The 25,842-nt window shown below is 52.4% G+C and overlaps 1 protein-coding gene across 4 annotated transcripts in view; it reads right to left on the reverse strand.

Moving 5' to 3' along the window:
• Positions 1-555: 555 nt before the first annotated feature.
• Hip1 (huntingtin interacting protein 1) overlaps positions 556-25,842 on the reverse strand; it is a 133,705-nt gene continuing 108,418 nt past the window's right edge. For 3 of the 4 annotated variants that reach the window (XM_027948756.2, XM_027948758.2, XM_071605560.1), the window contains exons 10-31: positions 23,790-23,865; positions 23,542-23,682; positions 23,096-23,193; positions 22,402-22,474; positions 21,168-21,351; positions 20,685-20,773; positions 20,206-20,322; positions 19,237-19,338; positions 18,919-19,062; positions 18,412-18,547; positions 16,505-16,591; positions 16,152-16,259; positions 15,938-16,074; positions 11,780-11,890; positions 10,975-11,033; positions 10,555-10,648; positions 8,390-8,490; positions 8,016-8,121; positions 7,033-7,156; positions 6,588-6,649; positions 4,830-4,938; positions 556-4,254 (exon numbers count right to left, since the gene is read on the reverse strand). In XM_027948756.2, coding sequence (XP_027804557.2) covers positions 4,202-4,254; positions 4,830-4,938; positions 6,588-6,649; positions 7,033-7,156; positions 8,016-8,121; positions 8,390-8,490; positions 10,555-10,648; positions 10,975-11,033; positions 11,780-11,890; positions 15,938-16,074; positions 16,152-16,259; positions 16,505-16,591; positions 18,412-18,547; positions 18,919-19,062; positions 19,237-19,338; positions 20,206-20,322; positions 20,685-20,773; positions 21,168-21,351; positions 22,402-22,474; positions 23,096-23,193; positions 23,542-23,682; positions 23,790-23,865 — 2,311 coding nt within the window. In that variant the 3' untranslated portion in view covers positions 556-4,201. The remainder of the gene's footprint in view (positions 4,255-4,829; positions 4,939-6,587; positions 6,650-7,032; positions 7,157-8,015; positions 8,122-8,389; positions 8,491-10,554; positions 10,649-10,974; positions 11,034-11,779; positions 11,891-15,937; positions 16,075-16,151; positions 16,260-16,504; positions 16,592-18,411; positions 18,548-18,918; positions 19,063-19,236; positions 19,339-20,205; positions 20,323-20,684; positions 20,774-21,167; positions 21,352-22,401; positions 22,475-23,095; positions 23,194-23,541; positions 23,683-23,789; positions 23,866-25,842) is intronic. The other variant, XM_027948757.2, reaches the window with a different exon arrangement.

The raw sequence follows: 25,842 nt of genomic DNA on the forward strand, positions 1-25,842 counted from the left end.
AAACTGGCCTTGAACTCACAATCCTCCTGCCTTAGCCTCTGAATGGCTAGAATTGTGTGCGCCATAATGCCCAGCTATATCCAATCTTTTTTTTTTTTTTTTTTATGCTAGGGATTGAACCCAGGTACCTTTTTTTGTATTTTATTTAGAGACAGGGTCTCAGAGTTTCTTAAGGCCATGCTAAGTGGCTGAGGCATGATCTTCCTGCCTTAGCCTCCTGAGCAGCTGGGATTATAGGTGTGTACCATCACACATGGTGGTCACATCCAATCTTAGCATTTCTAGGTCTGGGAGGGAGCAGACAAAGCCTGAGCCTTCAGATTTTAGGCAGAGACCTAGCCTTCCAAATCACCATTTGCCCCCTTTGGCCCTTTCCATTTGTGCCTTCCACAGATTCATGTACAGAGGATGGAACATGTTTAAGAAGCTGAAACACGTTTCTAAGCCATATTCCCAAAGATGCAGAGCTAAGTGGATCCCACAGACCTTGGGACAGGCTTTTCACTGAAGCCTAGACCTCAGGGCCACTTGGCCAGTTATCACCAGTATTCTCCATTGCCAGGCTGAAATATTTATTTGAAAAATTGAAAACACAGATGCAATGTATTATACAAAGAAAGTTCTTAATACCATAATAAAAGTATTGTTGGAAGGAAACAAAAGCCAGTGGCTACCTGCCCTGGGAAGGTAGGCACTCAGTGAAAAATGAAATTTATTTATAGGGACTACTCTAATGGAGAACTGGGGAAGAGGTTAAAAACAGAAGAAAACCAGACCCAACCCCATCCCTGCAAACCTAAAGGTTAAGTTTGTTATAAGTTTGAGACATTTGTGTTATCACCAAGATTTAACCAAACCCCCTCGGTTTGTCCCTGTTAGTGGTAATCAGCTTTAGGGCTTTCAAACCTGAGGTAGTTGAGGGTCACCTGAAAGACATGTCTGGAAAGATCTACTCTCAGAATTGGATCCAATGGCATCTAACCCATTATTTCCCATTGCTTTGGCTCCTGGGGGCACAAGAGAGGCAGTGCCACCATTGTGTGTCACTGGTCCTGGGAGATGAAGGAAAGAGCAGCTGATGGCTGCTTTGGTTTGCTGCACTGGTGGCCGGCAGGCTCCATAGGTGGATCCCTATGCTACAGGAAGTCCGGTCTCTGCAGGACCAAGATGGCAGAGAGAAGGCAAAGCCACTCTGGTTGGAAGGCCCATGTTGGGAAGGCTTTCCTTGGGAGGATTTCCAGAGACGTGGAAAGGCGGTAGTTAGCAAGACACTTACCAGCTGTTAAAAACCAGGATGAAATGGAGCCAGGAGACCCCTCTATGCTAAGGAGCCAACCAGGAAGTGAGAACTTCCCAGGCTCCAGCTGAGAACCCCCCTTCCTCAGGGGCCAGAGGCCAAAGCAAACCAGCCTGACCAAAATGACATGTACTTATGAGCCCGTTATAAACCTTGGTGTCTGATTTGGTAGCGGAAACAACTCTAAGAGAGGACGCTCTGGACCGTTTGGTTCTTCCAGCCCCTGGGACTTGTATTCAAGGTGGGATCTTAGGGATACTGCTGTGGGCAGCAGAATCAGCATGTCATCTAAATTATTACCTAACTTTGTGCTCGGATGTCAAATAATCCCACGAAAGCAGGTCTTTTCTATCTTTCTGTTGATTATGTACACGAATATGCTAACTCTAAAGGTATTAGAGGACTGAATTACAAAATTAGATACCAGGTGCAGGTGTGCGTGTTAACTGCTGTCCAATCCTAAGCCATCACTGTGCGGCTGCCTGCGTGTGGGGACCATCTGCATTCACCCATGATACTTCAGCTACTAAGAAGGTCAGGAACTCATTGAAGAGGCTGTGAGGTTCATTTCCAGCTTTGAGATGGAATTTTTGTTTTCATCCAAGGTATTTCCCACCCACTCCTTTTTAGAAGAGCCAGAGAGACAATTTGATTTGGGCTTGAGGATGGCACAATTTCTCATCTGAGCTATTATAAAAGGGATTAAGTGACATCTGATAGGTGGTGACACTGGGTCAGCCTGTGCTCTGGGGCGAGTGCCGTCTTGACTGTTTTATTACTTGGGCTGACTGAGCTCAGGAGGGTTTTTAAAATGACTGTTTTTAGAGCAAGTGTTATTTTAGGAAATTTTAATCTGTTCTGATATGCATATCAGAATAGATTAATTTGGGACATGTGGGTGTGCATGATGTAGACCACAGAAGCGAGGACTTGGTCCACCACCTCTGGAAAGGCTGACCCACACTGGGAATGCACCAATCAGCTTGACTGGCACAAGTGGGCCAGGGCACTGCACGCGGCGCCTTCTGAGTCTTGGGATGGAGAAACATTTCGCACAGAGAGGCACTGAACCCAGGACGGCCCAGATGCTGCCACAGACACCTCCTTAGCCCAGCACAGAGGCTGCACGCCTGAGAACGGTCATCAGAGTTCCTGGGGGACAATTTTTAGAGTGTCCCATTTAGAAAATGCAAGGAGAGGGCATGGGGGGTGGGTGGGAAGGAAAAGGGGGTTGATTCACAGTGATCAAACAGAAGTCTCACAACCCGTCATGTGGCCGACTTCCCGACACCCCTGGGGGCAGGTCCGAGGAAGCGCCTGCTGGCGACCACCTATGAGCTGCTACAGATAAGCAAGGAAGACGCCGTTGTTTCCAAGATCAGAAGGTCACTTAATGCTGGGTTCATCGGGAGTGGAAAAGTGCTGTGAGGCTGCCCATCTCTAGGCGGCTGTGCCCTCTGTCCAGGTCCTGTCACAGGGCAGCGAGGGCTGGGAACGTGTAGCTGGAAGAAGCCAGAGCCAGTGGTCCCCCTTTCTCCCGGTCCCTGCTCCGAATGCTCTGAGGAACCTGCTTGCTTTGGGATCCAAGCCAGGAACAGCCCAGGGATGGTCCCTTGCCCTGTGGGTGATCTCTGAAGACAGACAGGTGTCGAGGGCAGCAGATAAGCCTCGCCTCAGCCACACTGGCGACTGCGATTGCTCCAAGCATCTCTTTGTGGACCGCTGCTGCTTAAAGGAGGTTAGTAATAAATACGAAGGGTCCTTTCCTGATGGGAGCAAGTGGAGGTCTGATCTTCCAGATGTCGATCAGGTAGCACGTGGAACTCTCTTCTTCAGGTTCAAGAGGATGCCCAGGCAGGACGCTGAAGGAAGGAACTGGAAACCCTCCTGCACTCCCCCGGGGCCCTGCCTGGTCTCCCGGAGGTGGCCTGCCTGCCACGGCATGGCACAGGCCATCCTCTCTAGGGAAGTAGTGTTGCTAGCACACCAGCTCCATTCAAGCATGTGATCAGGTGCGTGAACCCCTTCAGGGAGCTCCCAGGAAGGGCGTCCCGGAGCCCTGTTGCCTGCGAAGGTGGACAGAGGTGCTCGGCTGGCCTCCAGCCTTAGGGAGGAAAGGCACTCGCTCTGCTTCCGCCTCCTGAGGAGAGCTGTGGCCCACCCCTGGTGAATGGCCTCTGCTGACCGGCATTCGCTCAGCGGGACACTCAGCGAGGAGGCCGAGCTGGAGCACCAAGGCAAAGTCTGCGTGGCACCAGGGCTGAGGCTGCTGGGGCGGGGGCCCGGTGGCTTGGGGCTCCAGGGGTGTCCTTTGGAAGAGTTGGCTGAGTGACTGAAACGTTCAAAATATAAAACCAAAAGACCCAAACGACCACCATGAGAAGCACTGGGAATCCGCGGGACTGCCGAAGGGGGGGCGCCACGGTGGCCTTCTCGGCCAGGATACTCCCACCATCCCAGTCACTGACGCGGGCAGCGCCCTGGTTTGGAATCCACCGGCCCTTGAATGCTCGCAAGTTTGTGCAAAGGATGAAACGGAAAAGACTGAGAAGGAAAAAGAAAAGGAGAGGCATCAGTTCGTCCTCTCCCAGTCCCTCTGAGGAGGACACCGGCTGCTACGGAGGTAGAGCAGAGCGCAGGACCGGCTGGTGTCCTCCCCAGGAGTGCCCAGCTCCCCCCGCCTCTTTGGACCTGGGCTTGCACGTGGACAGCGTGGGCCAGCCTGGATACTGAGAGGTGGGGAGAGACAACAGATCATGGATTCAATCGGGGAGTCCCTGAGGAGGGGGTCATGCAGGTCCCCGGTTCTAGTCAATGGGAAGGTGTGGGACCGGGTCTGTGGCATCACAAACACAGAAGGGTGACGAGCATTTACACTCTGACGTCTGGGGCGCGGGTTTGGCTCTACTCTTTCTCGGGGACGGCTTCTTGCAGTGTAGATGGAGACGCTTCTGTTCCTAAAAGACAGTGATAATCTGTAACATGGCACTTGTGAACCAACCCCAACTGCCACCATAACCATGGAGCAATCATCTGTCCCCAAGTTCAGTGTCTAGGAAACCCCAGGAGGTATGTGTAGATGGTCCCCAGAGTCGGTCAAGTCTACCAGGAACCAGAGGCCTTGGTGAGATCCGGCGGCCACTCTGGATGTGTGGAGAAGCAGCACAGAGACACTGGCTGAGGGTGGTCTCCGGGCTGGAGGCCTAAGTAAGACCCCATCCCACCCCGTCTCTCCTCCTCAGCTCGTCTCTCGGCCATCGTGGCCTGTTGCTGGCTGTGGACAGTCAGAACCTGACCATTATTCATCCACTATGGCCTCCATGCCGGGAGGAGATGAAAGTCCCAGGGTCCAACCTGGCGAGTGGCCTGGGAAGGCGTCGGGGAGGGCGAGTGCGGGATGAGGTCCCTGGTCAGTGTCCAGGCTGCAGCGTGGGCTTCCCACCCACTGGGTTACCCCGCTTTAGACTTGAAGGTTACCCCACGGGTGCGAGGACCCCGGACTCTGGTCCCCGTCTCACGGGGGCCAGCTCACCTTCCTCCCAGCCCTCGGCCACGCCGGCCAGCTCATAGTGCTTCTTGCGGAGCTCTCCCAGCCGCTGTCGCTCCTTCTGGAGGTCGTTTTCCAGCTCGAGCACCCGGACCTGTCGGAAGGGAAGTGGTTTTCTTCTTCTGCAAGACCTGTCTGGTTTGGACCGAAGCCCCGTCCTCCGTGAACAACTGGACAGGACCACAATGACAGGACGACTTGGCCCACAAAGGTCACCCTCGAAAGCTGAAACCTACACGGCCAGAAGAGCCCAGCGGTTCAGATATAGGGAGGACTATTCCAGGCAGAAGGGAGAGCGGGGCCAAGGTCCAGAGGAGGAAAGAGCCCCGCGTGGGTCCCGAGAGAGGGAGAGGGTCATGAGATGGCTGAGACACAGGCGGGATATTGTCCTAGTGTAAAGCAAAGGCACTGGAAGGTTCTAAACAGGGAGGTGACCTGTGGTCCTGTGTGTTTTTAAAATATCACATGGAGAAGGAGTGGACAGTGGCAGGTCCAGAGTGGGAGCACATTGGCGCCAGCCAAGTGGTTCCTTCCTTGTTTTACAATTAAAATTGATTAGAGTCAACGTAAAGCATGCAGAAGGACAGAGGCAGCCGGTGCCTTCCGCCCACCTCCACCAACTCTCCGCTCCCAGCCGGACAGCCTCAGCCCCCCGACCTGGCCCTGCACTGGACGATGTTGAAACAAACACTTATAAATGCCAGGGCCAGCTGCTCTCGCAGGTAGACGATGGTGGCTGAGACCAGGGGAGGGAGATGGGCGACAGTGCAAAGAGTGAGGTTGTTTCTCACGACTCAGAGTCACAGGATTGCTGGCTGGGAAGAGAGGGACCATGGACGACCCCTACTTTTGTGGGTCAGCACCCAGGTGCTGGTGGCAGTGCATTCACCGAGAAGGAGACAGTGGGAGTGGGGACCTGCTCTGCAGGCTCTGTTGAGATACTTATGTGGCATCAAATGGAGACCAAGCAGGAACTGGGAGCAGAGAGTAGACCTAGGCTGAGGAGAATTTGGTGTTTACCAGCGTTAAGATGGTGTTTAGCCAGGTGTCGTGGCACACACCTGTAATCCCACCGGCTCAGGAGGCTGAGGCAGGAGGATTATGAGTTCAAGCCAGCCTCAGCAACTTAGTGAGTCTCTGAGCAACTCAGCGAGACCCTGTCTCCAGCGAGGCGGGGAAGTGCTCAGTGGTTGAGCATCCCTGGGTCCAATCCTCAGAACAAAGATGGTATTTAAAGCCAAAAAGGACGGAATAAAACCACTGAGCAAGAAGTCTTTCAGTATATACACGGCAATGTGGCTACGTAAGACGCTGAGTGACTATCTATAGTACTTCAATAATCCCAATCTGAATTTTACCCCAAGACCAGTGGAAAGATGTCAGATTTTTTTCCTAGGACCCCACTGATTGCTGTGCTGCATAACTTTACTGAGCCACAGAATGAAACGGCATCACCTTTGATGAAGTTACAGTGGATCCACTTTTTTCTTTAAAGTTTATTTCTAATTTGTATCAGCAGTTTTTGAAAGAACTGCCTATAGTAGGACTAAGTTTGTGGATTGCTCCAAGGTCCCTGATCACTAAGGGTTAAAATTCTGGAATCTACTAACCACTGCTCCCGGCCTCCAGCTTCCTGCAGTCTCATTTATTTTCCATCTTAGGCTGAAAGTGCACCCGTGTTCATCCCCTGCCCAAGGGTCTCTCTGGCTTTCCTCCAGGGGATAGGACTGGGGTTGCTCTCACCTGGGAATCCATCTCCTGGCGTTTGATCTGGGTCAGTGTCATGCTTGAGAAATCCATATTGTCTGCAAGGACAGAAATAAGAAGGCCTTATCACACAGTGTCCCTGGCCGACGCTCCCCTGAGAGGTGGTGACACCAGTGTTCTGCTGAAATGCCTGGCTGGCCACTGGCCAAGATGTGTGTGAAAGTAACGGAGGGATTAAGGGGAAAGGAAGGATGAAGAGATTGTGGGGCAGCCGGGATCTGACCTCTCCAGGGCCACCAGACTCAGAGCAGAGAAATGACAGAATAGAAATCTACTTAAGGGCCAGTTGCTGCAGCAGCATAAGCAGCCTCGTACTGTGCCCCACCTGGTGAGGAGGTGAGCTGGTGGGACAGAGACGGAAAATGACAGCTTACAACAGAACCGTGGGAGGGCGGTGAGGAGGGGTGTAGAGAACGGCTACCTGTCTCCTCTATCTGTGATTTGCCCGAAATGGTGGAGGCCACGACCCCTGCGGTGGCCTGGTTCACTCCCCGAGAGGCCTGCTGAAGCTGGGCGAGGTTGGGACTGTCCTTGTCAGCTTTCACCTGCCAGGATAAGGCAGATTAGGCTCACCACACCAGGAGCAGCAAGGCTGGATCAGACAGCTGGTCTGAGGGCTCGAGACCCTCTGTTGTCGCCAATCAACTTCTCTGAAACTGCTGTCTGTGGGGTCAGTTCCTGGTACGTCCCCAGTCTAATCGATTACTCCTGGCTTCCTGGCCAAACTCTAGCTTTCTCGCTCATTGATCGACTCTTCCAGTTGTGAAAAACAATTTGGGGCTGGGCACAGTGACACACACCTGTAATCCCAGCGGCTCAGGAGGCCTAGACAGGAGGATCGCAAGTTCAAAGCCAGCCTCAGCAACTTAGTGAGGCCCTAAGCAACTCAGTAGGTTTAATTCCTGGTATCAAGTGGGTGGGGGGGAACCCAACAATTTGGGCAGCAAGAAATAAGGATGAATGAAGACCAGTCACTGAGTGGGACCCTGGGCTCTGGTTACGAGCTGTGTGTGAGGACTGGCTGGGGCAGGGGTTCAAGTCTGGAGACCAAGGAGGAGAGGCAGACTTGGTTATTTGGAATCACAGAGCCACGCCAGGTGACCTGATTTATCACTATGCTGACTGGCTCCCTATCTGAGGTTCCTTAAATGCCAGGACTGCTAATCAGAAGCTGGCCAGGCTAGGACCCTCTAAGGCCACTTGACAGGAGTGAGGAGATTGCAGGAGAGCCTGTGGCCAGCTAAAAAGGGCTCCTTGCTGGATTTAGGCCTTCAGAAGAGTAGGGTATGGGACCTCTAGAGGCAGAATTTTTGTTTGGGATTCAACCGACCCAGAAGGTATAACCCATCTGTCCTTGGGGTCAGTCCTACTTCAGTGTCCTGCAGAATCCAGCATGGGTCCTACCTTCGATGCCGCCACCAGCTGGGCCGTGCTAGCAGCAATTTCATGCGAACACACCATCAACTCCTCAAACTTCCCTCTGCCTTGTACCACCAGGTCAGCAGCATCCCTGGCAGTCAGGAAGGAGAGGACAGACAAGGTCACACGTGGCCAAACCCCTACAATCCCGCTGCCGGCCCAACCCTGTCCCTGGCCAGACAGGTTCTGCCTTTGCCACACCTGGGTTCACCAGGAGACCCAAGGTCCCTTTCAAACTCGTAGCCCCACTGTCCTATCAATCGTTCATCAGGGGACAGATCTTTCTATCTCCTTTCACTGTTCCCTGAGGTGGGTCAGTGGAAGGGGGTTGGGAAGGAGCCCTGGCCCCACATACTTACACCATGATGGTGGCTCCCCAGCCCACGGCTTTGGAGGCTGAGATGAGTCCCTCTGTCCACCGAGAGTTCTTGGCATAAAATTCTTTAGGGGATGCAGTCCCCTGTGGAAGCAAAAGATAACTGTGCTTTGGGGACTTTTACCTATGGTGTCCCACCAGGTCTTCACTGTAACTCAGAGAAGCAAGCATCATTATTCCCACTTCAACGATAAGAGAACTAAGACGCAGGGAAGCAAAAGTATTCTTCCCAAGGTCACCCAGGAAATAAGGGGAAGTAAATATGGGGATTTCTTGACACCAAGGCCTGTGGCATTTCTATAACGTCATTGTGTGTCTGTAGTTGGCCCTCAGTACCTGCAGAGTCCACGTAAGGATTCAACCAGCTGGGGATTGAAAATATTTGGGATAAAAACCCCGCATCTGTACTGAGCATGTGCAGACTTTTCTTGTCATTATTCCCTAGCATTCACACTCTATCAAATCAGGTATTACATTGGTGTAAGATTATTATATTATAGTCTAATCATAATTATAATACATTATATCAAATCCGGTATCAGATCAGTATGTATAAGTTATCTAGAGATGTTTTAAAGTATATGGGAAACTGGGGTTGGTGGCACATGTCTATTATCCCAGTGGCTCTGGAGGCTGAGGCAGAAGGATCACAAGTTTGAGGCCAGCCTCAGCAACATAGTGAGGCCCTAAGCAACTTAGTGAGACCCTATCTCAAAATAAAAAATAAAAAGGACCGAGGGTGTGGCTCAGTGGTAAAGTGCCTCTGGGTTCAACCCCCAGAACCTACTCCCTGAAAAAAAGTAAATGGGAGATGTGCATAGTTATGGGCAAACACTGTGCCATTTTATATGTGAGCCTGGAGTTCCTGGATTTTGCATCGGGAAGATCCTGGCAGTTCGCTGTGTCCACTGAGGGCCTGTACATTCTGTGAGTAACAGGAGTGGTTGCGGTCTGAGGGAGTCTGCAGGCTCTCCATGATTTGCCAAGAGGATGGAAGACAGGGAACACTTTTCAAACATGATTTCTGCTTGGATTTTAAAAAGGGGTTTATGCCTTGGAAGAGTCTGAGAGTGTGCAGAGGCTCTTGGTTGGCTGCATCTTTTTACTGGAGGAACAGACCCCGGAGCTAGAAGCAGCACCTCTGGGGCAGAGAGACTCTTCCTCTCTGGGACGAGTCAGGCTCTGTCCCTGCCCTAGACAGCGCTCTGCTTCCCAAGCTGCAGCTGTCACAGCATATGAGGGGCCCACAGGCCAGCGCCAGCCCCAGCAGAGGAGTGGGAAGGAACCCAAGGGACATGTGGGCCAGGGGCTGACAATGGGCTCTCTGGGGCACAAGCATGGGCTGACTCTGCCACTGGGTGCAGGCCGGCTGCGCCCTTGTGCACGGTGAGCATGGCTGGCCCTCCGTTATCTGCAGGTGCAGCCAAACACAGATGGAAAGTAGTTTCAAGACACTGTGTCTGGGCAGGGGCTGGGGCTGAGCAGCAGAGCGCTTGCCTAGCATGTGTGAGGAGGCACTGGGTTTGACCCTCAGCACTGCATATAAAGAAAGAAATAAAATAAAGGTCCATCAACAACTAAAAAAAATATTTAAAAAAGTACTGCATCTGTACTGAACAAACACGGAGGGATATTTTTCTTGTCGTTAATCCCTAAACAATGCAGTGTGACAGCTATTCCACAGCCTCTGGGCTGCACTAGGTATCATCAGTCACCTGCAGGGCAAGAGCGTGCAGGAGGGTGTGAGCAGACTCCACGCCAACCCTGTGCCACGGGGTACAAGGGATCTGATCACCCAAGGGTTCTGGAATTGGGGAGGGTCCTGATACCCGACAGACACCTAGGGGTGACGGCTCAGGCCTGCTCCTGGGGTTCGCCCAGGTTCCACACTTCCTCCTCAAAGGACCTGGAGTGCAGTGTGCACGGGGTTCCCACAGCCAGTCCACCTGAGGTGTGCGAGCTGCAGCTGGAAGCTGTGGCTGGCTGCCCTTTTGTGAGTGGGGAGGCCCCCTAGTGCCTGCTCTTGTCCAGATCAAAAGACTGCTGTGGACACAGGACAGGCCCGCAGCTCAGCTGGACTCCAGGGGCTGTGGGGGAGCCACGGTCAAGGCCCATGAGGCCTGCCTCTGGGCTCCAAGCAATGCTCACCCTGCCGCTCTCCACGATCTCCCTCTGTAGGTCCTTCGAGGCCACAATCAGGACCTGGATGGCCTGCATCAGGCTGGTGCAGGAACCGAGGATCCTGTTGAAAAGAGAAAAATGAACAACAAACATGTCAGACACAGAGGCCAAGACAAACTCTCCTCTTCGTTAGTCCAAGCTACAGCCGACTTGGAATGGGAAGGAGAAGCAGGGAATGAGCAGAGGTTGCTGGGACACCGACGAGGTCGAGTGAGAACCCCTGGCTGTGGATTTGGTAAGGAGCAGCCGGTTGTGGTTCTTGGGGGTCTGCTGGCCCCACGCTGCAGTGGGAGCCCAGATCTAGTCCTAGAGGGCACACAGGGTATGACCTGGCACCAGGAAGTTGGATTCTGCTCACCTGGGCACCGCTGTGTGGCTCGGACTCACCTTTCATTCACCTCTAACTTCACTCCTGTGTCCCCTGCTCGAGATTTGCTGAGCATTTCCTGTTAAAAGAAGCTTGGTTTCCACATGGGCCACCTCCTTCTGGAGTACTGAGAGACCACAGTGCCCTTCTGTGCCTGCTCCCACGTGCTGTGGTAGCTCAGAATCCCGGATCTGGATGTCCCCATTTGTGTCCTTGCGGGGTTTGGGGAAAGAGCCCAGCCCTCTCATCTACTGGGGGTGGGGGTGGGCGCAGCTGCAGCAGGTGCTCTGTGGTCAGCAAGAGTCTTGACCTTCAGGCACTCAGGCTGATGTGCACAGAGCTGGCTCCCGGTCCTCAAGGCAGGTGCTTCCACCAGGGCAAGTGGCTTGAGTCTCCCACCAAAGGGGCAATATGTGACCTTTGCAATGGTGCCCACTCAGCTTTTTGTGAGATTTGTTACCACGGATGAGGGCTGCCACTTAATGCTTCTGGGGTAGGTGTCCTTATCACTGCCGTTCTATAGACAAGGGGCTGAGTTTGGGCTAGGTGGACATAACTCACAAGTCATGCAACCTAATGAGCGGCAACCTGAACCTGAACCCCGGACATTCTGACACCAAGGCACCTGACCCGTGAGGAATCTGCTCACCTTCCTTAAGTGACGACCTCTTGTTTCCTGCCCCTCACGGATGCAGTGATTTGGGTTTGGGTTTCTTTTATACGGGCCTTTGTAGCCTTCGTGAATGACCAAGACACGTCTAAGGGGCAAGGTTGCCCAGAAGCAGCTGCAAGTGTTGTTTAGAAGATCTTGCACTCACGTCCTACCTCTATCCGAGCTGTGGCAGCTTCAATGGCGGCCGAAGTGGCGGCCATCTCCTTGTCCACGAGGTCCCCCAGCTCCTCCTGTTTGATGTCCAGGCCCATGGGCAACAGCTCCTGTGAATGGCATTACAGAGAATGACACTTTGACCTCTGCTCTGATCTTTTGTAGACCTTCTGAGACAGAAAGGGTAGGAGGCCCCACAGGTCATGGACCCCATCTGGAACTGCGTGTTCCTTCCCTTCTCCTCTCACTCAGAACCCCTCCTTCTAGGAAGCCAGTGTCTGACTCCAAAGCTCCTTCAGCTGCAGCCGCTCGGGCCCTCAGGCTCATATTCACACACACAGCTGTCCCTGCAGCATGGGAGACCTTGGTATCTTTACACAGTGTTCCCCAATAAGCCCGACCCTTGCTTCCACAGCAACCCGCTGAGGCAGTTCCTATTCCTGCTGTACAATGGAGGCCAAGGTCCAGATGGGAAACACCAGACCAGTCACACTGCTGACAAAGGGCAGGCAGGGGTCTGATCGCATGTCTAACTGCTGCAAAGCCCGAACCATCGTGTGTGATCCATACTAGAGCACACAATTCTAGGAATAGTTTAAAGAGTAAAAATGGACTCCTAAACACTATGCGATGTACACATATATGAAAACCTTCCGTATTCCATTGATAAGTACAATTTTTTACATTTTTATGTTATCAGTTTAGAAATACATTTTTAAAAGAAAAAATACTCAATGTTACCCACCACTCAATTTAAGGACTCGTTTATGAAGCATTATCATTTGGAAATGCATTACCTTTGAAATCCCCTTTGTATGCTGCCTGGATTCTCTCTTCTCCCTTCCTCCCTCTACTCCAAGATAAACAGAGGTCAGGAGGGTGAGGGGGGTCACTTTTTTTTTTTTTTTGGTATTAGAGATTGAACTGAGGGGTGCTTTACCCTAAGTGCTTATTTTTTATTCTGAGACAAGGTCTTGCTAAGTTGCTGAGGCTGGTCTTGAACTTGCTATCCTCTTGTCTAAGCCTCCCAAGATCTGGAATTATGGGCCTATGCCATCACGCCTAGTTAAGATTTCATTTATAGAAGGTCTATAACTAATGGTATATTATTTAGGCAGAAAAAAAGAGGACATGGTCTATTATCTTTTCTATTATCCTCCTCTAGAAAGCTAATTAGGCATTCTTTTTTCCCTCTTAATAATTACATTCCAATTTATAGAACCACTGCCACACTGTGAAATTCTTTCACTTCCATCATCCAGTTCACTAATCTTCTCTTTAGCTTTGTTTAATCAACTGCTGAAATTGGATACCAAGTTATCACTTTTTTTTTTTTTTAATAATGATTTAGTTTACAGATTTTTTTTTTTTTGTTTAGTTTGTTTACGTGGTGCTGGGGATCAAACCCAGTGCCTCATGCATGCTAGGGAAGCACTCTACCACTGAGCCACAACTCCAGCCCCCAAGTTATCACTTTCAATGATTATATTTTTCATTTCTAAAAGTTCTATGGCTCTTTTCCAAATATTCCTTGGTACTTCTGAAAATAGTTTATTCCTTTGTCATGTTTATTACCTTTAAAAAATGTCTTTAAATGCATCAAACATACTTACTGTAAACTTACATTCCTTGGAAATCTATCTGTGAACCTTCTTTGGGGTCTAAATTCAAAGAACATTCCTCTATTGATAGCTAGGATCTTTTGCCAGGTACCTAGGCCTCTCACATCCCAACAGTGTTAATTTTCTGTTTGGGGTTTTCCAGGCCATATAAATAGTATGAAATTGGACCTTATATCCATGGTAGCTTGGGGTTAAAATTTCTCTAGGGACCTGTTTCTTCTCTCAGAACCAAGGAAGAGAGAAGTCTCTTCTGTAGGGCAGGTTCTGGGTACACTTTCATTGCTTTTTGAAGTATGGCACATGAATTCGTGCCTTGAGGATGACCCCACTGCTCAAGGTGTGGTCGATTTAGGATTCCTTTTTTGGGAGGCAGGATTTCCATCTCCACCTTTTGGCCTACTCAGTCCTAAGTCTTGTTTCTTCTCTCCTGTGTCGTATGTGTGGCTGATCCAAGCTCCAGGTCAGCAGAGAGGGGCAACGTCTGTAGGACAAATGCTGACTCTAGCAATCCTCAGGACTTCCTTAGCTTTTAGCCAGTTTGATCACTCAATTAAAAAAAAAATAATAATAATTTAAGTTTGTCCAGCATTGTCCATGTCCTGGGAAAGATTATTTGAATACCTGGTCAATCTATTGCCAGAAAGGAAGCCAGTCTGTGACCTTCTATCACACTTCTCTTTGCTTTCATTAATGTAATTTTCATGTCCTCATGGGGTCCTCCATATTTACTTAGTCCTAAAGTTTATCTAACTGGGCAACACACTGAGGAGGCTCTCCAGCAGGCTCTGCCAGTGCTGCCTATGCCACCACCTCCCACTTAATCACTGCCATAAGATGATTTTAATGCTGAAGCAGCAAGGTGATCATGCCATCTGGGTGGGAAAGAAGCTAGCAGCTCCCGACTGTTGGCCTAACTACAGCCATCTTTATGCACACTGTTCTTATTCTCAAGAGACAGAAACTTTCTGGTCTCTGTTCTCTCCTTGATAGATAAAAAGTTGCCCATCTCTGTTCCCAAGAAATAGTAACTTGCCATCTGCAAAATCAGGTGATGTTTGCTATGCCAGTCACAAGGTCTAAACCCGCCCCTAACGGACGGCCATGATTCTGGCCTATAAAAGGTAATGCTCAAAGGGGGAGCTGCTGCCACTCTCCCTCTCCTGCCACTCTCCCTTGCTTGCTGCTTCTTTCTCTCTCCCTCTCTGGGTAGAGCAGCCTGTCAGGGGCCTGACAATAAATCTGCTGATGCCTCTGTCCTCGGTGTGCCCGTAATCACTCCTGTGCCAGTTTGTTTCACCCTCCACCTGCAGTCCAGGGCTCTGGGTCTTGTGCCCACTTTTCTCAGCACGTACCTTCCCCTGTCTGCTCTCCTCACGTGGACATCAAGCAACAGAACACTTGTAGGTCTCTACCACCTGCCAGATATGCTGGAGGCTAAGAAAGTCAAGGCCTCTACCTCTGAGGACTCACCTGGAGAGCATCAGAAAGGTAAGCAGATGCATGACAGTGCTGAGGGCAAGGGGAGGGGGAGAGGGCCCAGCAAGGTGAGATAAAGGCCAGAGAATAAGATCCTTGTATGTCAGGCTGCATACTTTGATTTTTGTTATCAACAAAGAGCTATCATCAAAACTCTGTTTTTGGAAGAGAGCAGAAGAAGGAGGCAAGGAAAATGATCAGAGGGAAAGTCCCAGTGGGGGCTGGGGATGTAGGTCAGTGTGGTCAGTGGTGGAGTGCTTGCCTAGCACGGGCAAGACCCTGGTTCCACCTAGGAACAAAAACAGAAACAGGGTGTGGTACCCTCACCTATGATCCCAGCTACTCAGGAGGCTGAGGCAAGAGGATCTCGGGTTCAAACCCAGCCTTAGCAACTTAGGGAGGTCCTGTCTCAAAATAAAATAAAAAGGGCTGAGGATATAGCTTAGTGGTAAAGCGCCCCTGGGTTCAATCCCTGGTACAAATGCAAAACCATGAGTCCAAATGGGAGATGAGGAGCCCTGAGCTCTGGCCCCGACCCCTTCTTTCCCTAATCTTAGGGCACATTTTAGGAATTAATTAAATGTTATCTGATACTGTACTCTTCACATAGATCTCTATTATAGCTCTTACCACACTGTAAAGTAATGGCTACTTTTCTTACTTTTCCTTCCCATACAGTTCACATGCTTTTGACCCCACGTAACTCCACCTAACCCAATGCCTGGTACGTGGGACTCAGTAACTCCATCTTTATTGAATGTATAAATATGCTCTTGTCTCCACTGTAGGTGTCACCTGCCCAACCAGATAACAGTCCTTAGAGACAGCAAAACTGCTTATCCTTCTGTGCTACTGTCTGGCATGGTGACGATGACAGTGCCTTCTCAGTGAGCAGCCAGTGAGCTCAATATGGCTGGAAAGTGCTTCGGGAGGTTGGCCTTGACTCGTATGTGCAGAAAGAACTGGCCGTGGCCGGAGTGTCACGGCTCCCCTGGAAGCTCAACAGCTTCCACACCTACGAGTGATAATCGTTCTCCATGACAGTAACGCTGAGGATACCTCGCCGATGGCCTTGATCTTTAAGAGGCAGGTCCTCATGGTGGTGCTGTCTGCTTTCTCCAGGGCTTCCTCTTCCTCCAGGGAGGCCAGATAGGCAAGAGCCTCCCTGCCATACTGCTTACAGGCCTCAGTGAGAGCTGGAGAGGCAAGGGACAGTGACTCATGGCCCCTGATGGCCCTCTTCCAGGGGTGGCCCCTCCTCCCCAGTACTCACAGTCAGCGGGCTCGGGCGGGGCCCTGAGGCTGGTAGTGCTGCCATGGGCCAGGGTCTCACTGGTCAAGTGGGCCAGCAGGGTCACTGAGTGCAGAAGCCCACCAATATCTGCAGAGGAGAGAAGGAGGGTCCCTCAGTCAGGTCCAGGTGTCCTGTTCAGACCTGCTTCCTCCCTGCTTTTCTTTTTTAACCTGTGACTTATTTCTTTTTAAAATTTATTTATATATGACAGGGGAATGCATCACAATTCTTATTCACCCTCCCTGCTTTCGAGTCACACAGCACCACGTCTGACCACTCTGAGCCCAGCCTGGCTGCCCCTAACGACAGAGCCCATTCTTTGGCCTTCTTACCTTCTGGGCAGGCCAGATACTGGCCCTGGCTCTTTTCCAGTTGCTCAATGCAGCTGAACATGGACTTGACCTTGGCAAGAAGGTGATCTGTGAGAGGGAAGACAGGGCAGTCAGGACCAGCATTCTGAGGAGTGTCCCCATGCAGCCACATCCTGCTTCATGAGCACCTAATGGACGGCTGACCCAGTCCTGCAGGAACTGCCCTAGGACATGGGAAGGAAGGTGGTGGCTCTGTGGTTCTGCTGTGACCTACGTGGCCCTCCTCCTGCACTTCAAGAGCTGCACTTCTGAACCTGTCTGGTTCCACAGCCAAGAGCCAGGACACCCCACTGCGGCCTGGCTCCACCTCGCCCCTCTCCATGGCCCACCATGGGCATCCGGGCTCTCCTGTGAGGTCCTTCAAGGACCTCTGCATCTGGCGGTGTTGAGCCTGACCTTGGCTTTCTGGTGGTTCTGCCTTCCTGCTCTGCACCCCACAGTCATTCCCATAGCTGCACCTCTGGCCACAGAGCTCAGAACACCACACAGCTCAAAGGCACAACGGTGGCTCTCTCACATGTCCAGGTGTGGCTCCTGACCCTGCTCCCCCATCAGCTGGTCGGTGCCTCATCTGAACAAGAGGTCTCAGGGCCCCTTAGGACCCAGGCTGAGTGGAGGCTCGCTGGAGCTTTGAGTGGGGCCTGGCACAGGCAGTGCCCAGAACTGGCCAGTGGTCTCTCGGCACTGTGTCCCTGCACCGCTGCTCTCCACTACTCCAGGTCTCTCCTTTCCAGCCCCAGCTCCCATCTCATCTCTCAGTCGCCTGTTTCCTGCATCTCCTGTGAGCTCTTCCTGCCCTGTGCGTCACCGGCCAGGGCCTTCCCACCTGATGACAAACCAGCACCAGCGGCTCCCGCCCTCCTCTGCCTGTCCTTCAGGACCTCCTCAGTCTGCCAACATGTCCCTTTGGATTAAAAATGAGATCTATTCTTGGCTGCGTCCGTGGTCTGACAAATTTCCAGTGCTTGGGGGCTCTTCCACCTACTAGGGACAGAACCCCTGTGTCCTCCAGGGGAAGTCCCCTGAGGCTTGGGACGCTGCTGAACTTGCATGTTCTCAGGACTCACCTACCTGTGCAGTGGGCTCCGTTCATTCTGGGATCATGATGGATTTTAATTTTTCTTTATCTTTTGGTACCAAGGATTAAATCCAGGGTGCTTAACCACTGAGCAACACTCCCAGCCTTATATATATATATTTTGTTGTAGTTGTTGTTGTTGTTTTGTTTTTTGAGATATGGTCTCACTAAGTTGCTGAGGATGGCTTTGAACTTGTGATCCTCTGCCTCAGCCTCCCGAGCCTCTGGGGTTACAGGTGTGCCCCGTGCCCAGCTGGGATTTTTAATGCTCTGCCACAGCCTGCTTCATGGCCCTCCCACCCCCATGGAGCCTTCAAGATGATGAGCAGCTTTCTTTTTAGAGACACAGGCTGCTGCGTCTCCTTTTATGCCTTAAAGCAAAAACCCTGGAGCCGGGTACGTTGGCACACACACAGCGGTGGGAGGCTGAGACAGGGATTACAAGTTCAAAGCTGGCCTCAGTAATTTAGTGAGACCATCTCTAAATAGAATATAAAAAAGGGTTGGGCACGTGGGTCAGTGGTTGAGTGCTCCTGGGTCAATCCCTGGACCTCCACCTCCCCCCAAATCCCGACCCTGATTGTCTCAGCAATCTGCTCAGAGTGACACACTGACTGCTGCCCATGCCCTATGCCCAGAGCTTCTGACCTAACTGACCTGAATGGGGCCTGGGCATCCCCCAGAGACTCTGACGTGCAGCTAGGCTGAGAACCCCTGAGCTACGTTTCTCGTGGGATTCGGTGCCAACAGGTAGCACCAGGCACCGTGGGCAGGGTAGGGGTAAGAGTACCTGCGGATCCAGCGCAGCTGATGAGCGCGGGCTCCTCCATCTGGCTCAGGGCCTCCTGGATCACCAGATCCGCAGCCTTCCTAGACCCCACCAGGAGCCTCTTCTGCTGGTCCTTAGCAAGCTGGCCCATAGATTCCTACAAGTGGCCCAGGGATGCGAGAGTCAGCCATGGACCCCACGAGAGCCCCGAGTATCATCTGCCTGGGACCTTGCTGGGATCCTGGCCTCTCAGTTCAGGTGGTCACTAGTGGGGTCCAGGCCAGTTGGCTCAACACAGAGACCACTTGAACCATGGCCACAGGAGACTGCTGGGCGGTCCCTGAGACCCACTCTCCACTCCTGGGGGAGAAGGCCCAGTGCGTCCTTTCTCGTAGGACAGAGGGCACTGTGGGCTTGCTCTTTGGCTGGCACCAGGCACCGCGCCTACCAAAAGCCTCTGGACCCTTCCTCAGAGGCCCATGGTGTGAGTTGGTGGTTGCTTAGCCCTGGTGGGTGTCCACGACGTGCCTGTGTACTGGCCAGTTTGAGCTGTGTGCCTTCCAGCTGTTCTCGAAGGGTTACTAATTCCTCTTCCCGAAGAGCCACTGTGTTGGCCAAGCTGACCCGCTCCTCCTCCAGTTCAGCGACCTTCATTGTCCATTTTGCTTCTGACTGCAATGGAGACCATGGGAAAATTAAACCGTGCCCTTTCCCCAGGTCCAGACCCACCTCCTGGCCCCAAGGAGCAGGAATTGAGGTCTCTTCCACCTCACGCTCACTGCCCCCTGAATACACGCCAATCACAGATAGGCCAGCGTGGCCATGGGCAGGACGCTGGGGGCTCACCTCGGCAGAGGTGTCCAGGCTGCTGTGGAGGAGCTGCAGCTCCTGTCTGCTGGTGGTAAGTTCTTGCTTCAAACTCTCTAGAATGCCCTGCTGCTCTTGAGTCTGAAAGAGAAGCCAAACCGGAGGTCTCTGGGCTGGGTGACCGCTGGAGGGAACACAGTAAGGAAAGTCCCCTGAGCTGTCAAGGCCAGACTGCTACTCTACTGTATGTAAGATAAAAAGTGCAGGGGAGGTGACACCTGAGACTGTACCCCTTCTGGCTAAGTCCTCAAGGGAGGCCTCCCGAGGATAATTTCCAAATGCCATACTTGAATCCACAACACTAATCAAAGTAAAATCAGACCTTAAATTGATACATCCCAACACTTGCTACAGCTGGCTGCGCATCTCGCCATCGCAAATCGCCCCTTCCCTGGAATTCTTTCTAAGTGGTGTTTTTTAAAGAGTTGGCACTTTAGTAGGAATTCATGACTAACATGTTCAAAAAATGATTTAAAAAGAAGAGAAAATACCCAAAGTCATCAAATAGTGAGGGGAGCATCGCTTGGTGACACTTCTTCCTCTAGGTGATGTGTTCTTTTGATTTGGATTACAGACTCATGCACAGGGTCCTCTAAGGCTCCGTGTCCAGTTTTGCTCATGTGACCTTACTCCACCCCAAGCCCCAGCACGACGGAGTTCTCTTGCTGGCAAATCTGTGAGTGCGTTCCTCCCCTGCTTTCCCTCCCTGGAACTCTCCTTGGGAAACTTCTACTGGGAAACCCCATTCAACTCGGGTCCCTTCATTACCTCCTGCTCCTAAACCACATGTGCACTGGTGACTGTGCCCCGATGTCCTGTGAGGTCTCCAAAGGCCCTCCCAGAGCCTCCATGGAGCGGATGACAGATGGCTTTGATCTGTGGTGGGCCTGAGGCCTCCCCTCCAACCGCCCCCGTGACCCCACCCCCGGGCGTCTCTCCTCCACACACCTTCTGTTTGGCCTGGCTGCTCACACGCTCCATGGAATCTTCTAGCTCTTTTTTCTCTCGTTCCAAATCCACCTGGGCTTGTCTGGCCACAGACACCTGTTTGGTCACCTCTGCATTCTGTAAGGGAAGAACAGAGTCCTGAACTGGCGTCTCCTGAGCCTATGGGACATCTTGCATCCAGAACCAACAATCCCATTCGGACCGTGAGAGCTGGGTCTGGGTGTCACCTTCCCAGGCAGAGGGGGGGTCAGAATCAAGCCACCACCTTCAGGTTCTGTCTCTCCAATGTTTACAAAAATAACAGAAATGGGTAATTCTATGTGGGGCTGGCACCCAAGATGGAGCTCAAGGTACAGAGGCGAGGGGCCTTGAAAGGCTGGGGTTCCCCAGAGGAGGCAGCTCGGGGCCTGAAGGAGCCTGAGGCCTATGCTGCTGGCTCCCCATGGGGTGGGCTGTGGCTGGAGGGGTGAGGGTCCTACCTTCCGCAGCAGGTCGGCATGGTTCTGAACCAGCTCGCTGTACTTCTCCTTCAACTTGCTATACCGCTGCTCATTGGCCTGGGCCTTCCCTGCAGGGTCAAGGCTGAGGTGAGGCAACTGCCCTGCTGGGGCCCTCTGCCCTTGTTCCAAGTAACCTGGGGGGCCCCAAGGAGGCTCCTTTTCCCCAGGAGCATAGACCTTCTTCTCCCTTAAAAAATCCTACTTATATCAACTTCTTTGGAAAGCTGTCTTTAAAACAAAAGAAATTCACGCCTCCTCAGTATTTCTGTCCCTGGGCTCCACATCACCAGGGGTCCTGTCCTGTCTCCCCTCTTCTGCATTCCCCGTCCTGTGGGCCCAGAGGTGCCTCCTGTGGGGCACCTGCTGCCCCCGAACCTGCCCTCTGCTGGACCCTGGTTCCCAGTGGGCCTCGACCCCGTGCGCCCCACCCCGACCCGGGGCCCAGCCGGGATGGTCGCTCACTCTCGATCTCCGTCAGGCTCCGCTGGGCCTTCTCCGTGTCCTCCCGCTGCTTCCTGAGCTCGTCCAGCTCTGTCCGCAGGAACTCGCAGTTGTCAGCCGCCTGTCGCCCCAAGTGCTGCTGCTCGGCCAGCTCGGCCTCCAGCTCGCTGACGCGGCCCTTCAGCTGCAGCATGGCCCGTTGGCTCTGCGGGAGGGACCCGGTGGGCCATCTGGTCACCACACTTCCAACCGGCCGGGCGTGCAGTTTCCAGCTCAGAGAAAACCAGGTGGGCCTCCGCATGGTGGGTTCCTCACCCACAGCTCCCACCAACCACAGAGGGAGGATGGTGTCCAACAGCCGAGCGTCTGCACTGATGCGAGCTGGCCTCTCTCGTCATTATTCTCTAACGAGGCAGCCTAATAACTCTGTGAAGCACGTATGCTGGGGCTGGGCTGGGGCTCCGCGGTGGGAGCGCCTGCCTGGCACAGGTGAGGCACTGGGTTCGATCCTCAGCACCACATAAAATAATAAATAAAATGAAGGTATTGTGTCCATCGACAACTAAAATTACTTAAAAAAACAAGTATGCGGCATTATGTATTATAAGTAATAAGAAATGACTTAAAGGATAGGTGAGGATGCACGTGTTTTATGTAAAGCAACACCATTTCATATAAGGGATTTGAGCATCTACAGGCCTTAGTATCTGCTCTCTGGTGCTTGGGAACCAGTGCGCCATGGATACTGAGGGAGGACCCCAGAGGCCTCGGTTTCCTTGAGCACCTGGCTCCCAAGGTCTCAAGAGAATTGAGCCTTCTGGTCACCATGAGCCCAACAGGGCTGACCCCCGCCACTCTAACTAGGACAGAATTCCCCTGCCATTACCAGCTCCACTCATAGGACCTGGAAGGAGGAGGGAGATGCAGGGCCTGTCCCCTTGAACCAGCTTCGGGGCAGGAATGCTGTAAACCAGGTCCACACACAGGCACCGAGAGTCCCAAACCAAGCTCTTCCTGGGCCATGTGAGAGGAACTGGAGCCAGGTGGTTACCATGGCTACCCCTGGGTTTCACGGGGACCCTGGTGCCTGGCTTAACTGCTATCCTCAGGGCACGTGCCATGGAGATAGGGCCGTCCAGGTGCTTTTGGCTTTGGCATTTCTACAAATTAACCTGCCTTAGGCTGTGGTCCAACTGGTATCGGGGGACACAGCTTTACACTGCAATGCATCATGTGATCAGGCCCCAGTGCCTACCTCTACCTTCACGTTTTCCATCTGTGCTTTCAGCCCGCTGATCTCCCTGTACAGGGCCTCGATCAGGTGGTCCCTGGGGAGAGAAGGAGGACAGTGCTTCTGTCCCTCTTTCCAAAACACCAGCTTGGAGATTGGTGTGAGGGGAGGGGTTAAAAGCTGGGGCTAATCCGGGAACATTTCCTCAACACTGCCCCTCACACAGTCGACCTTCTGCACCTGCGGGCTCATCCCAAGAATTCAACCAACTGCAGATTGGAAACATTTGAGGGGAAAAAAAACCACCTGTGCTGAAGAGGTACAGATTTCTTCCTCTTCTCACTCTTCCCTAAACAATATGGTATGGCAGTGATGTCCCCAGCACGTACATTGTATCAGGTATTTTAAGTCATCCAGAGAGGATCTATAGCACACAGGGGAAATGTGTAGGTCCTACGCAATGACCACCCGATTTATACAAGGGACTTGCGCATCTGCGGACCTTGGTATCTGCATTATGCTAGGAGTCACCTTAGCCCAATGTAAAGCCCACAGGTGCAGTCAGTGATCTTCTGGGATTAAGGGGCTGATCCTCAAGGGTCAAGACATTCTTTCTCTAAGAGGCCTAAGGGTGAAGAATCCCTCGGGTTGGGTGCTGCGGATACAGCATGGCTCAACTTAGTCCCCGCACGATGAGCCGAACGCGGCTGGGACTCACTTCTCATCCTTGCTCATGCCATTCTGGCTGTTGAAATTGAAGGGATCGCTGCTGAAGGAGCTGCCAAAGATGTCATCAAACTTGTTGTCAAATAAATTCTGCGGTGACCAAAAGGGAGAGGGAAATCAGAGACCAGGAGACTCCCACGTGTGGGTCAATGGTCACGTGCAGGAATGCTCCCTTTGTGGGACCTCCCCAGGAACCATGGAGCAGGCTAGCCTCCTGCTTGTATTCTGAGAAGGCTGAACAAAGGTGGGAACATCAGCCTCTGCCTGTAGTCCCAGCTACTCAGGAGGCCCAGGCAGGAGGATCTCTTGAGCCCAGGAGTTGGCCTCCAACCTATCTCAAAAATAAACAGGGTGGTGAGAGCCAGTGTTCTCTCCCACCCACATCCCCACACTTGGGGGCAACAGGAAGGGCCAAGCTTATCTCCCAAGGGTCCTCACCTGCTGGGAGGCATCCATGTCCATGAGGTCATCCTTCTCTAGGATGGGTTCACTATCAGGGGATGAGCCCTCTGCAGGGATGACCACCACGGGGCTGATGTGTTCCGACAGGGCTGAGGCTCGCAGGAAGTTGGGTGGGTTCTGAAGAGGGAGAGACACTTTCAGCCTGCGTTCACCTGACAGGCCCTGCCGGCTGCAGGCAGGACCGGGGGACCCCACAGTGCCAGGGTATGGACAGGTGTGCTCACCTCTGGCAGCTGGGGGATCTGAATGAGCCGCTTGAAGTACTGGAGGTTGCTGGAGCGGTGGAAGAGATCTTTCAACCTGGAGGTGGAAAGGGCCTTAGGGGGTACTGGGTGTCCCTGCCAGCCCCGGGGAGGGGACAGGGCAGCGGCCCCCAGCTTCCCTACCCCTACCCAGCCCAAGGGCACAGGCTGTCAAGGAGATGGTCTCTGTGGTGCTAGGAGTCAATTATGATGCTATGGACAAGGGTCATTTACAGCCGGTCCTCAGTTATCTGGTGGCGAGGAAAGAGTGATTTATATCTGGCTAAGGGTAACATCCAAAGAAATTGGCCTATAATCCCAGCAGCTCAGGAGGCTGAGGCAGGAGCATCGTGAGTTCAAAGCCAACATCAGCAAAAGTGAGGTGCTAAGCAACTCAGTGAGACTCTGTCTCTAAATAAAATACAAAATAGGGCTGGTGTGGCTCAGTGGTCGAGTGCCCCTGAGTTCAATCTCTGGTACCAGAAACAAATAAACTGATTTTCTCGAAGGGTAAACCAACAAGCTACTGGGAAGTGAAAGCTACTACGAAGCTGCACCCTGTTTTTGAGCTAAACATTGTCTCCCTATTAGAGCAGAAGCTTCTAGAGGGCAGGGGCTGATCCCTACTGAGCTGCATTTACCAAAGTCCCAGGCACAGAGGGATGTAAGTTGCGAAGAAAGAATGATCTGCCCTTACAGAGCCCTAATCTTGGAAGAACACGAACATGAAGAAACCAACTTATGATTTTTTGCAGTGCTGGAGTGCAACTGGGGACCTCGCAACTGCCAAGCTCACGCACAACCACTGAGCTCCGGCCCTGGCACTGGAAGCCAAGACTTCTTCCTTATTCTCAAATCTCTATTTTGAATCTAAATACTGAAGACTGAGAAACCTGACAGCTGAGAATGATATATACTGAGAGGAAAGGGTATTTCGGATCCTAGCATCTCTACCTAGCAGCAATACTCTTTCCCTGGCTCAGCCTCATGGATGAAAGCCCTGGGAGTCTCGTGACAGCCTTCCAGACCCCAAGACTTAGGTGTGTTCCTGTGACATTGCTGCTGCCTGTGTGTGGAAGAGGAGGCGTGGTGTCTATGCACGGGAGATGTTGTCATAAGTTAGAAAAAAGCGGAAGGAAGTGAGGCCTGACCCATGTCCCCGTCTTCCTGGGCCGGAGCCAACAGTAATACTGACTACTGCTTTTGCAAGCTACCGGAATCTAACATTCCAGGAACTCGGCCCTGGTGCCTGTCTCCTAGGATTTCATAAGTCGTTCATTACAGAATGTGTACTCAGTGTTCCCCAGTGGAACAGGGGAGCCGAGAGGTGACTGCAGCCCTGCACTTGGCCTTCAATTGCTCCTGGGGAGCCAGGAAGAGAAGCACAGTGTCAGGATGCAGGAGTCATGGTCACCGATGAAGAGGTGAACCAGAAAATGCGAGAACTGGCATTGACCGTGCCAGGCCAGGGGACCCTTCTCAACTCCAGGGTCCTCCTGCCTCTGGACCCCTCTTCCCCTTTTCTTGGGATAATTACGTTAGGGATGAGCTGTACCACTACATTAGTCACCAATTTTCTCCCCCAAATGCACCAGGGTAATTTACTCCTCAGCCAGACACGCTCCTCCTTCCCTAGACCAGGCAGCTCAGGCATCTGGCTTCTTAGCTTGCAAATTCACCCCAGGATTTCTCGATACTCTGTGCTTGTTATGGATTAGATGTAAGGTGTCCCCCAAAAGCTCATGTGTGAGACAATGCAAGAAGGTTCCGAGGTGAAATGATTAGATCGTGAGACTTGTGACCTCAGAGTGCGCTGGTCCCTTGGTGGGGAGTGGTGGCTGTAGGCAGGTAGGCTGTGTCTGGAGGAGATGGGTCATGGGGGGCCGGCCTTTGGGGTTATATTTTGTCTGTGGTGAGGGGAGCGCTCTCTCTCTCTCTCTCTCTCTCTCTCTGCCTCCTAGTGCCACGTCCCTAGCTGCTCTCCTTCACCACTCATCCGCCACGACCATCTACCTCACCTCAAGCCCCAAAGAAT

The sequence above is a fragment of the Marmota flaviventris genome, chromosome 19 (assembly GCF_047511675.1).
Source record: "Marmota flaviventris isolate mMarFla1 chromosome 19, mMarFla1.hap1, whole genome shotgun sequence".
NCBI lineage: Eukaryota > Metazoa > Chordata > Mammalia > Rodentia > Sciuridae > Marmota > Marmota flaviventris.